Source organism: Formica exsecta, unplaced genomic scaffold, assembly GCF_003651465.1.
Source record: "Formica exsecta isolate Colony F162 unplaced genomic scaffold, ASM365146v1 scaffold283, whole genome shotgun sequence".
In the NCBI taxonomy this organism is placed as follows: domain Eukaryota; kingdom Metazoa; phylum Arthropoda; class Insecta; order Hymenoptera; family Formicidae; genus Formica; species Formica exsecta.
The window spans coordinates 330959-343695 of record NW_021850093.1 but is presented as its reverse complement, the minus strand read 5'-3'; the positions used below and the strand labels follow the sequence as shown (position 1 = coordinate 343695).

The window sequence follows — 12737 nt, the reverse complement described above, 5'->3', positions numbered from 1 at the left end:
CAAACAACAAAGAAATTAATAATTACATAATTTTACAAATAAATATCACTGGAAACATTAATGTTTTTACCGTAGTACTTTATTATAACTTGCAAATATCAATTTCCAAATTAAGGCATAAATTTCCACGATAAATGATATTTATAGTAAAATTGTGAAGTGAGTCTCGTAACGCGTCCGTGTAAGTAACTAACTATTTCCAATTATAACTCAAAAACTAAGTTTCGGACAAAATTTTGTAAAAGAAAAGACCGTCTCAGAATTCGCTCAAGAATATGACATTTCAAAGACATCAGGTTATTTTGAATCACTCTGTATAACAGAACAGAGCTACTAAATATCGAAACAAGGTCGAGTATTGGTATAATAGAATTACGAGTTGTATCAATTAATAATGAAGCCTAATAATGAAGCCAATCGTCACACAAATCAACAATATACGTCTCCAATCAATTTTTTGCTACGCCTTTGACTTTATATATAATTTTAACTGTACATATATTTATTATATAGCTATATATATGCATACGATCTTACCCAAGTAATGTAGGTTAATTATAACGTCGTGTTCTTCAGGATTTGTTCGCGTTAAAAAAATATAACGATAACCAAAAAGAAATTCGACAAAAGTTTAAGTACAACAATTTATATAATTTCTATGATCTCAAAAAGACAATATTTATGACACTTATATTCTTAAAGAACAAACATTATTGAAACTTCAACGATAACAAATAAATTTTTGAAAAGCAGGTATGTTAAGATAAAGTCACTTATTTAGAGAAGTTAACTAACTTACCGTAAAAAAACCAAATCGTTAATCGTCGAAATTGTTTCAACAATCGAAAAGAACTACACTTTCATGTATTATTTGTTAAGAGAAGCGGTTATGAATTCTTAGTAACTTATTCTACGTGACTTTGGGCTATCACATACTGACGTCATAACAGACCGTCTGAATCGACGAGCATCGAGCATTGAATCACCACATATTAATTTATATAACATGCTCATTGATCTAAATCCGATCTTATTGACCCCTATTTGATGCAACATAGCTCTTTCTCTTCGATATAAGAATCATGTTTGGTATGCAAGAAGATGTCTTGAAAAACAATATAAACAGATTTAATAAGAAATGTAACTACATTGTATTTAACACATTATCAACCAGGAGTATAAAGAATAATATCAAACCGATATGATTAAACAAATAAGAAATTTTAAGGCAATTTTACTTATTCGTACATATATTATATAACATTAAAAGTACTAGAAATAACCGTGTTTTTGGCCTAGCGATGCTTACTTAATTCTTCTCGTATTTAATACTTTATCAAGGATATTCCAGTATCCGAGAACAACGATTCATCATTCACAACGACCCATCTTGATAGTGTGAATGTAAGAAACAAAATTGATGAGATTCCATTTGCAAATATGTCTGTGATCTTAGAATCTCTTGGTAAGTTGAAAAGAAAGTCATAAATCGTTAAAAAGAAAAGTCTACGACAAAAAAATTGTAAATATAATTTACATTTAAGAGAGAGAGAGAGAGAGCAAAAATAAAATTTAAAAAGAAATATTTTTCAACAGCGATAAAAATATAAATTTTATTTTGCCGCAAAAGAGACAGAAAAATCCACATATTGTATGTTTTGTTGCAATATTCCTAAAAGCGGACATTTTATCATTGCTGCAATTCCACAGCAATGATGCAGCAACATTTTGCAGTGAATTTGCAAAGTTGCAATATTGCGGTGAAAGATTGCTACAATATGTATGCAATCTTTGTGTGCTGTATGGGAACTAATATTTTACCGTTTTCAAGTTTAATCTTAATATGTTAGATTTATCGATAAAAATAAAGATATTTTTCAATCATACTTTACAAAATTTTGATGATTAGAAAGCACAACACTTGTTCTTGCAACAGTAAACAACGTAATGCTGATGCTAGTACTTTCAAATAATTGAAACGAAACCTCTTTCTCTAATGGTTCTGATTACTACAATTATCGGTAGATTGCTACAGTAGTTTTAGAAATAATGTCTATTTTATATTATATTAGTACTCTTTTTTATATTATATTATTTCTTACTTAAATGTTTAAATAAAATATACAATCATATTACAAAAATATATATAACATTTTTTAATATTAATACATAATATAGAAGAATTATATTTTATAATGTGTACATTTTTTAATTCCCTCTTTTTTGTTTACTCAAAATCTGGATTGGGTTACGACGGAATTGATTTTAAGCGCAGAAATATTTTTAAAAATGCAGATAAAACAGAGAATCACTCTAATTTATTATGAAGGAAAGATCACTTTCTTAAACACGATCAAATTCCGATTAAGCCCGATCAGCGATAAATTCAACTGATTGTGAGATAGCAATTTTAAATTCGTATCGTTCCTAATCTCTTCTCTCCCATATATCAAACAACAAAGAAATTAATAATTACATCTCTATTAATGAAAAAATTCTGCAAGTATCGTTGAGCCGATTAAATTTATCAGAATTTGATCTAGAGACGAACTCTCACACGACTTATGTCTCGCCCGATGATCGTTTCCGAATTATTTCACGTACTGTAACATATATGTATATGCGCGGAATATTAAATTATATAAATATTTTAAATTATAGATTATTTATCTATTAAACGATTGATATATCACAAAGCCCTTCGTTATAAGTTAATTACTCGATCCTGCGATTTGATTGATTGTTTAATTGCGCGTTTTCAATCCGAATCATATTTAGATCATCGAAAAGTTGAACGATAAAGTATTGGACAAAACATATTTAACTTTAAATATTGTTAAAGAAATCATTATTGCCCATAAAGAGAGATAGCAACAACATGATGATTTATTATTTTAGACTTCTGTCATTACGCGCTTTCTTTACTTGATTAAATATATAAATTACGCGAAATACGCTCTTTGAATTGTCGCCATATATGTAGTTACATCGTATTTCTGAAAGTTAATTACTCATTAATAATATTAATAATATGAAATTAAATAAATAAATCAAGTGTAACTCTTTTTAAAGTAGTGACGAGTATCTTCACAGAAGAAAATGAGTCACAAGTGGAATGTAGTAGATGAAAAATAATGGTTCGGCAAAAATGCATAATTTAAATGATTAAGGTTGATGATCTTTCTGATGGTCACTAATCACAAATACGCAAGCGCGTTATAAGTCGCTCGAATCGAACCGTATGATATTAACGCTTCAGTCCATCAAGAACGCCGTGCATGAATAGTAGACCCTCAAGTGCATACATAGTATTTATATATATATATATACTTTCATAGAAAAAAGTGAGCATTTATTAACCAAAAGTTTTATAATTTGATGATATGTAAGATGCATCGTGATTGGTTATAAAAAGATATTTTGAAAAGTAGTTTTAGGAGAGATTTGATGATTGATGTATTAATCAAATTTCAAAAAATGATATACGTAAGGAAATGTTGATTCGATTAGCACATCGATATTATTCAGAATATCGATAAAATCACTATTCATAGTTAACCCGCCAAAGATTGCACGGAAACTGATTGAGCGCCAGTATTTACAAAAAAAAAAAACAACATTATCATGTCAAAAACGATATTATGTGTTTTATTAAAAGTGTTAATATTAGCGAAAGCGGTTATCATGTCAAAGTATTCGGATTCAGACTCCATACAGGTAAAAGATTGCTTTGTCGAATAAAATTAAATGTTATTATTGCTTATAGTTTATTTGGATAACTAAAACTGTATATGATAATAAAATATATGTATTGTATAATAATAACATAAAACTATATAACATAAAGCATTAGAAGAATATGTGTAATGTTACGAAAAAAAAGAATGTATAAATGTTGAAAATTTTGTTTATAAATGAATGTTATATAATACAAAATTAAGCCTAATTAAGATGGTGTATTAAAACTTGATTATATTATCTTTGTGTTTAAAAATAAGTATTTTTAACATCAATAAGGATTTCTGTTTACTCTCCGCTAAATTAATACATACATATGGTTAGATATGATTGGTTAGATAGACTTGAACTGATTTTTATGTGATTTTTCTTCAATTACTAAGACCTCTTTATTTTTTGAAATATTTATAACCATTTATTAGTATAATATTAATTAGTATAATAAGCTTTCTACTAAATTAGTTTTTGTTTAACAAAATTAATTTAGAAAGTCAGTATCACTTTTTTTTAAGGATAGTTATATGTATATGTATATACATATATAGGGTGATTCAAAAGAACCAGATGTCCTTGAAATGTCATATTCTTGAGCAAATTCTGAGATAACTTTTCCTTTTACAAAATTTTGTCCAAAGCTTAGCTTTTGAGTTATAATTGAAAATAGTTACCTACTTACAAGTTTGGGATAAAGTCACTTTCATGTATTATTTGTTAAGAGAAGCGGTTATGAATTCTTAGTAACTTATTCTACGTGACTTTGGGCTATCACATACTGACGTCATAACAGACCGTCTGAATCGACGAGCATCGAGCATTGAATCACCACATATTAATTTATATAACATGCTCATTGATCTAAATCCGATCTTATTGACCCCTATTTGATGCAACATAGCTCTTTCTCTTCGATATAAGAATCATGTTTGGTATGCAAGAAGATGTCTTGAAAAACAATATAAACAGATTTAATAAGAAATGTAACTACATTGTATTTAACACATTATCAACCAGGAGTATAAAGAATAATATCAAACCGATATGATTAAACAAATAAGAAATTTTAAGGCAATTTTACTTATTCGTACATATATTATATAACATTAAAAGTACTAGAAATAACCGTGTTTTTGGCCTAGCGATGCTTACTTAATTCTTCTCGTATTTAATACTTTATCAAGGATATTCCAGTATCCGAGAACAACGATTCATCATTCACAACGAGCCATCTTGATAGTGTGAATGTAAGAAACAAAATTGATGAGATTCCATTTGCAAATATGTCTGTGATCTTAGAATCTCTTGGTAAGTTGAAAAGAAATTCATAAATCGTTAAAAAGAAAAGTCTACGATAAAAAAAGATTGTAAAAATTATTTACATTTAAGAGAAAGAGAGTAAAAATAAAATCTAAAAAGAAATATTTTTCAACAGCGAGAAGAATGTATGAAAATTTCATTTTTCTGCAAAAGAAAAATAAAAATCCACATATTGTATGTAAAATTATTCAAGGTTTAATATAAAGCAGTTAATTATATTATTTAATTTTGCTATTTTTTTAGAACAATAGCAAATATACTTCTGATTTTTTAATCAATAAGATATCTCTGAAAAACGTTTAATGCTATATTAAAAACTTTGTATTTCTTTCTGTTCTGGATTAACAATTACTTTTTTGAATTTCATAAAACACGTAAATTTTTTTATATTATTTTATTATTTTAAAAGTCAACACTTGTGCTAATTTCCATGTTTTGTAACTAATGTTTATCTTTTTCTTGCTTTTATTTTTACTTCAAATTGTTTTTTTTTTTTTGAATTATTGAGATAATCAAGTTAATATGCCTGTATATAATTTTGCCAATATGTGCAATCTTAACATTTTTAGTAAGCATTTGGAGCAAACCAACATCCTCCAGAGCATTTGTAGAGTTCCATAATGGATTTCTAAATGAAGAAGACAACATTTCTGTGACATTCAGGTAAAAAATCTAAGTTCTCAACCTGTATATTTTTAAATTTAACGACACGTACATATAAAAATGTTGATTCGGTTTTAATTTTACTAAATATAAAAAAGCCAAAATATTATTTTTTTTTTGCAGATGGAACCAACCTGAATTTATAGAGAAATTAATACAAGGATATACAGTGCAGTGTTGGTTCATCGAGAACCAAAAAAAGATTCAAATTTGCGACAACAAAAATATCTCAGCTACAATATTAGAGTGCACGGTGCACAATGTAAAACCTAACACGACGTACTTCTTTCAAGTACAAGCGCATACTAAAGTTGGTTCCAGCCTTTACACAGATTTGATTAATGTATCGACTACGCACGAAAATCCAATACCGCAATTATTGATAGTATCGGATAATGATATCCATATATGGGATGTGGATTCAAATACCAACGTTAAGCTCGTAAGGAAAATAACGTAGTAGATGCCACTTATTCGATAGCGGAACGTAACATTTATTGGAGCAACTCTATGACAGAACTAATGATATTGAATATAAATGAAAACAAAATTACAAAAATAGTTAAGCTTCAAAGTATTGCGTACCATCTCTGCATTGACTGGGTAGCAAGAAATCTGTACTGGATAGAATTAGACAATTTAAATTTTGGTAACATCATAAAGTTCGACTTAACAATGTGGGAAAATGGCATAATCAAATATAATAAAATTTCAGAAATAAAATCCTACAAAGTTTTTTTTCCTTTAAATGTAATACCATCTAGAGGGTATGTTAACTTTCATCCAAATGAAATAATTGAACAATATTTTCATTAAAGATCTGTATTATTTAATTTTTAAATAATTTTATATGGCTTTATAATTAAGATCAAAAGTTATAAAAAAATAATAAATTAACACATTTAATTATAGGAATTTTAAATATTTACTATATATAAAAGCTTTTTTCTGCTATTGTTATAATAATGTTCTATAATAAGTAAAATAATGCATATATTTTTTAGAATTTTATATTGGACAAATTACGCTACATATGATAAACCTGATGTATTACAATCGGATCTTGATGGAAAAAACGCTCAAATATTTAAGAAAAATTTATTTGTTATATTCCCTTTCTCACGGGCAAATAATTTTATTTTTGACATAAAAATTGTCGACATGAATACTAAGAAGCCACTAATTTACTGGCTAATAGAAGATCTCTTGATTGTGACAGACATTAACGTTTCTATGTGCAATTTGACTTTACAAGGCAAAGAATTTTTAGAATATTTCTGTTGTTTAATAATTGACAAGACAAACATTTACATTTCTATACTTAACAAAGATTATATATATGTTTTGAAAAAAAAGTATGCACTTCTCGAGAGCGTAGACGCATTCAAATACATCCAAAAAATAAAAACGTCTAAGGAGATTCGTCAATTGTGTGCTTTCGGTGAATCATTGCAATCGTATCCTCCGATAAGTTGTCTGACACCTGACAAAATAGTTTACAACATAAAAGTATTGATGGTAACGGCGAAAAGTATCATTGTAAATCTTCCGGAACCGGTCTTCAAGAGTGGATGCAAAAGATACAACTTACCTACAACTCTATACACCATCTACATAAGCTATCGTTTGGATAATGAGTCTAACAAGTTCAATAATTTTACCGTGCAGACGTACAAGCGATATTACGAAATTCGGTATTTAACGCTGTTTACAGAGTACAAGTTACTGCTAGCCCTAAGCAATTTTTACTCTGATCGGTTATCGATGGACCCGTTATTCGGCTCAGAAGTGATACTGACAACTAAACCGATCAAGCTCGACGCACCGGAAAATGTGACAGTTGAGGCTCTGACACCTACTATAGCGGCAGTTTATTGGATGCCGCCCAAGAAACTGAGATCCGTGCGCGTGATCTACGAAGTATCAACATCAATTAAACAATTGGTAACCATTACGCGACAGATAAGCCAGTTCTTATCTATAGATAAAACCAAATATATGATAGGCAATACATTTTACACAATAATCGAACCATTGACACCAGGACAGAAATACACGGTGTATGTACGTGTGTATATACCGTTCAACGATTATTATAGTGACAGTTCGAGTAAAACTTTGTACATGTATTCGCAACCAAACAATATAATTTTAAGCGATGCTAGCATAAACAGTATGAATATCTTGTGGATTCCTAGCGTTAATTTGACAATTAATTACGTATTGGAATACAAAAATGTTAAGATTGAGAGACAGAAGTGGCAAATAGCAAACAATTCTAAGCAAAATAATAAGGGAGAAGTAATGTACTATATAAAAAACTTATTACCAGGAACTCTATGCAAGTTTCGTTTGATACTGAGATACCCCAAATATCAGAAAGACTTTATATGGCTATCTGATGAAAGATTCACTTTTTCAACACTGAGTAGCAACACAAGTAAGCAAATGAAAATATCATAACATTTTATGCTTATTTTAGATATAAAAATGCTTACAAAATTTAAAATCTTAGTAATTTTTAATAATAAAGTTATAAGTAAAAATAAGTTTTTAAATAAAATAAAGATATTAAGAGCATATTTTTGCGTAACAAAGGTGATATTTCAAGCAGTCCTGGAATATACAGTGTAGTTACACAATATTACCAATATATTATATCAAGCCTTGTCGCTATGGTTATTGTAATTTTCATCTACTACTATTGTAAGTATATTTGATATCCATTTAAGTTTTTAATCGTATAAAGAGATTATATCTAATGTATTGTAGTAGATAAAGATTTTCTAAGAAAAGTTAATTTACTTGTCGAAAAGGCGATATAAATTTTGCAATGTATATTATTAGATAAGTAAATTGCAATTTTATAACAGATCGACAACGTAAAAAAAGTAACAAGCAAGTTTTGCCTCTGACAATGAGCGACATCGAATTAGAGACTTTACATGAGATACCCAATGTTCCTAATGTTCAACTCAACACGTTATACAATCCTATGTTAGAATATAATTTGGATAAATATGCACTGATCGAAATCAAACGTGAAGAAATTAGACTAGAAAAACTTTTAGGCAGCGGCGCATTCGGAATGGTAAAAAATAATTTTTTCGATATAATCAAATAACTCTGCGCGCATTTATTTCTGCGTCCGTCTCTTATTCGCCTGTTTTACAATCTTTATATTATTTTATATTAGAGTCTTTTTACTCAATGTTTCTATTTAATTTGTTCAATACAATGTTATACGCTATTTATTTCTAGATCAACAGAAATTGAAACAGATACGCATGTCTCGATAAAAATAATTATATGAATAACTTTTTATAAGAGATTATAAGCAAAATTTTTGTAAGATAACATGCACATGCACTCTATTATGTATTTTTCGATAAATTGTTTAATACAAAATAAAATGATATCACTTGACATTAAGCTATATATTTTTTAATGAAGTATATATTTAAATTAATTTCAAATATTTTGCAGGTGTATCAAGGAAAAGTAAAAAATTTAGAAAAACCGGACATAGAGATATCCGTTGCTATTAAAATGCTCCAAAAAAATGCTTCTTCGCAAGAGAAAAAGAAGTTTTTAGAAGAAGCAAAGCTTATGAATCACTTTCGACATAAACATGTGTTAAGATTGCTGGCCGTCTGCTTAGACGAAGATTCTCCATTGATCGTTTTGGAATTAATGGAAACTGGTGATCTGCTACAATATTTGAGAGATAGTCGGAAATTGCAACTGTCAGATTCGCACGCTCTGCGTCTGCAAGATTTGTTCGCCATGTGCGAAGATGTTGCGCGAGGCTGTTGTTACTTGGAAAATCTGCGTTTCGTTCATAGAGATCTCGCTTGTCGAAATTGCTTAGTATCCGCGAGAGATCGTGAAAACCGTGTCATCAAAATCGGCGATTTTGGACTAGCTAGAGATGTTTACAAGGATGACTATTATAACATGGTAAATACAATTATCGTAAAAAAATAAAATTTTTTAGAAATGTTTGTGTGTTCTTTTTTTGTCGCAATAATATAATACATTTTTACTTTGAGTCGAATTTAATCAAAATAGATTATTTCTATTTATATAAAGTATAAAGCAAGAGATAAGTGAACGTATTTTGCTTTAGCACAAAGACTCTAAAAATGAGCAACTTGAAGAAGATTAACTTCGTTCAAATCACATGTTTCAGAAAGGACAAGGTCGGCTTCCTGTTTGCTGGATAGCACCGGAATCTTTGGTATATGGTGGAATATTTACTTCCCAAAGCGACGTTTGGTCATTCGGGGTTCTCATGTGAGAAATAACATCATTGGGTGAGCATCCCTACATTGGCAGAACTAATCTGGAAGTGATAGATTATGTACGCGCTGGAGGTAGGTTGCCGATGCCTCTAAATTGTTTACCGACTTTGTACGAGTTAATGCTGAATTGTTGGAGTCCAGCAAATGATAGACCAAACTTCAAACTTTGTCTCAAAAATATTATAGCTCTAAGAAATAACATAGAAGATACCTTACTGAGTCCAATGGATATTATCTAGCCGATAAAATTTAATTAATTAATGACGTTATATTCCAAATGATCCAATGAGAAGCTCAACGTAGGAAAAATAATTGGAAGTAATTAATATTCTGCCGTTTTCAAGTTTAATCTTAATATGTCAGATTTATCAATAAAAATAAAGACATTTTTCAATCATACTTCACGAAAAATTTTGATGATTAGGAAGCACAGCACTTGTTCTTGCAACTGTAAACAACATGATGCTGATACTAGTATTTTGAAATAATTGAAACAAAACTTCTTTCTCTAATGGTGCTGATTACTATAATTATCGGTAGATTGCTACAATAATTTTAGAAATAATGTCTATTTCATATTATATTAGCACTTTTTTTATATCATATTATTTCTTACTTAAATGTTTAAATAAAATATACAATCATATTACAAAAATATATATAACATTTTTTAATATTAATACATAATATAGAAGAATTAAATTTTATAATGTGTACATTTTTTTAATTTTCTGAATTTTTTTATTCTTTTGACTTTTTTTCTACTCAAAATCTGGCAGTACGATTGAATTGATTTTAAGCGCAGAAATATTTTTAAAAATACAGATAAAAAAGAGAATATAACAAATCACTCAAATTTATTGTGAAGCAAAGATCACTCTTTTAAACACGATCAAATACCGATTAAGACCGATCAGCGATACTTTTAATTGAGATAGCAATTTTAAACTCATAACTTTCCCAATCGCTTCTCTCCCATATATCAAACAACAAAGAAATTAATAATTACATCTCTGTTAACAATGAAAAATTACTGCAAGTATCGTTGATGAGCCGATTAAATTAATCGGAATTTGATCTAAAGATGGACTGTCACACAGTCTATATTTTGCCCGGCAATCCGTCATTCGTTGCCGAAATATTTCACTATGACATATATATACGCGGAATATTAAATTATACAAGTATTTTAAATTATAGATTATTTATTTGTTAAACGATTGATGTATCACAAAGCCTTTCGTTAAGTAAATTACTCGATCCTGCGATTTGATTGTTTAATTGCGCATTCTCAATCCAAATTATATTTAGATCGTCGAAAAGTTGAACGATAAAATATCGGACAAAACATATTTATCTTTAAATATTGATAAAGAAATAATTATTGTCAATGAAGAGAGATAGCAACAACACAATGATTTGTTATTTTGGACTTCTGTCATTACGTGCATTCTTTACTTGATTAAATATATAAATTACGCGAAATACGCTCTTTGAAGTTTATTGTCACCGTATATGTAGTTACATATTATTTATGAAAGTTAATTATTCATTAATAATATTAATAATATGAAATTAAAAAAATTTAGAAAGTGTAGCTTTTTTTAAAGTAGTGACGAGTAACTTTGCACAAGAAAATGAGTCACAAATGATACGCTGTTTGAAGTTTATTGTCGCGATATAATTACATATTATTTGTGAAAGTTAATTACTTATTAAAAATATTAATGATATAAAATTAAATAAATTTAGAAAGTGTAGCTCTTTTTATAGTAGTGACGAGTATCTTCACAGAAGAAAATAAATCACAAGTGCAGTGCAGTAGATGAAGAATAATGGTTCGGCAAAAGTGGGTAATTTAAATTATTTGCGTTGATGATATTTATGATCAGGTCACCAATCACAAATACGCAAGCGCGTTATGTATCGCTCGATTCGAACTGCATGATACAAACGTTTCAGTCCGTCAAGAACGCCGTGCACGAATAGTTGGCCCGAGAGCACGCTATATATATATATAATATATAAGAAATAATTGTCACAGTTGCAATTTTCAGTCAAACAAGAGATATAGAAAATATATATAATCTCGTGAAACTTGACGCACATGAATAACAAAACTAAAGATTTATAATTCAGTAATTTCCTGGTTGTCTATAATTTTCTCGAAGTAGTGACGAGTAACTTTGCACAAGAAAATGAGTCACAAATGGAATGTAGCAGGTGAAGAATAATAGTTCGGCAAAACTGCATAATTTAAATTATTATGGTTGGTGATCTTTATGATGGTCACCAATCACAAATACGCAAGCGCGTTAAGCTAACGCCAGACTATGAGCGTATTCGCGATTCGTTTATAATTCGTGAATAATGCTGATTGCTTTTCTATTAGTAAATTAAGATGAATTTCAAAAGGAGAGATTGATAACATTTATTTTATTGTTCGATATAACCGTATGCATACATGTCAGTTCAGATCGTTCGGCTTTCATGAGAAAAAGTGAACATTTATTAATCAAAAGTTTTATAATTTGATGATATGTAAAATACATCGTAATTGGTTATAAAAAAAAATTTTGAAATGTAGCGTTAGAAGAGATCTGATGATTGATGAACTAAACAAATTTCAAAAAATGATATAAGTAAGAAAATATCGATTCGATTAGCACATCAGCATTATCCAGAATATCGATAGAATCACTATTCATAGCTGAACCG

General features: G+C 28.8%; 2 protein-coding genes across 2 annotated transcripts in view; both read left to right on the top strand.

The window, feature by feature from the left end:
* Nucleotides 1-1662: 1662 nt before the first annotated feature.
* LOC115237281 (protein sevenless-like) lies at nucleotides 1663-11528 on the top strand. Its single transcript, XM_029810222.1, is given in 10 exon segments — nucleotides 1663-3717; nucleotides 4917-5040; nucleotides 5622-5715; nucleotides 5839-6149; nucleotides 6152-6528; nucleotides 6727-8155; nucleotides 8314-8421; nucleotides 8589-8806; nucleotides 9202-9675; nucleotides 9908-11528. Coding segments are annotated over 10 exon segments (3579 nt in total). The 5' UTR covers nucleotides 1663-3624; the 3' UTR covers nucleotides 10259-11528.
* Nucleotides 11529-12399: 871 nt separating this feature from the next.
* Nucleotides 12400-12737, top strand: part of LOC115237278 (protein sevenless-like) — a 13947-nt gene continuing 13609 nt past the window's right edge. The window contains 1 exon segment of the mRNA XM_029810220.1: nucleotides 12400-12737. The gene's annotated coding sequence lies outside the window, so the exon portion shown is untranslated.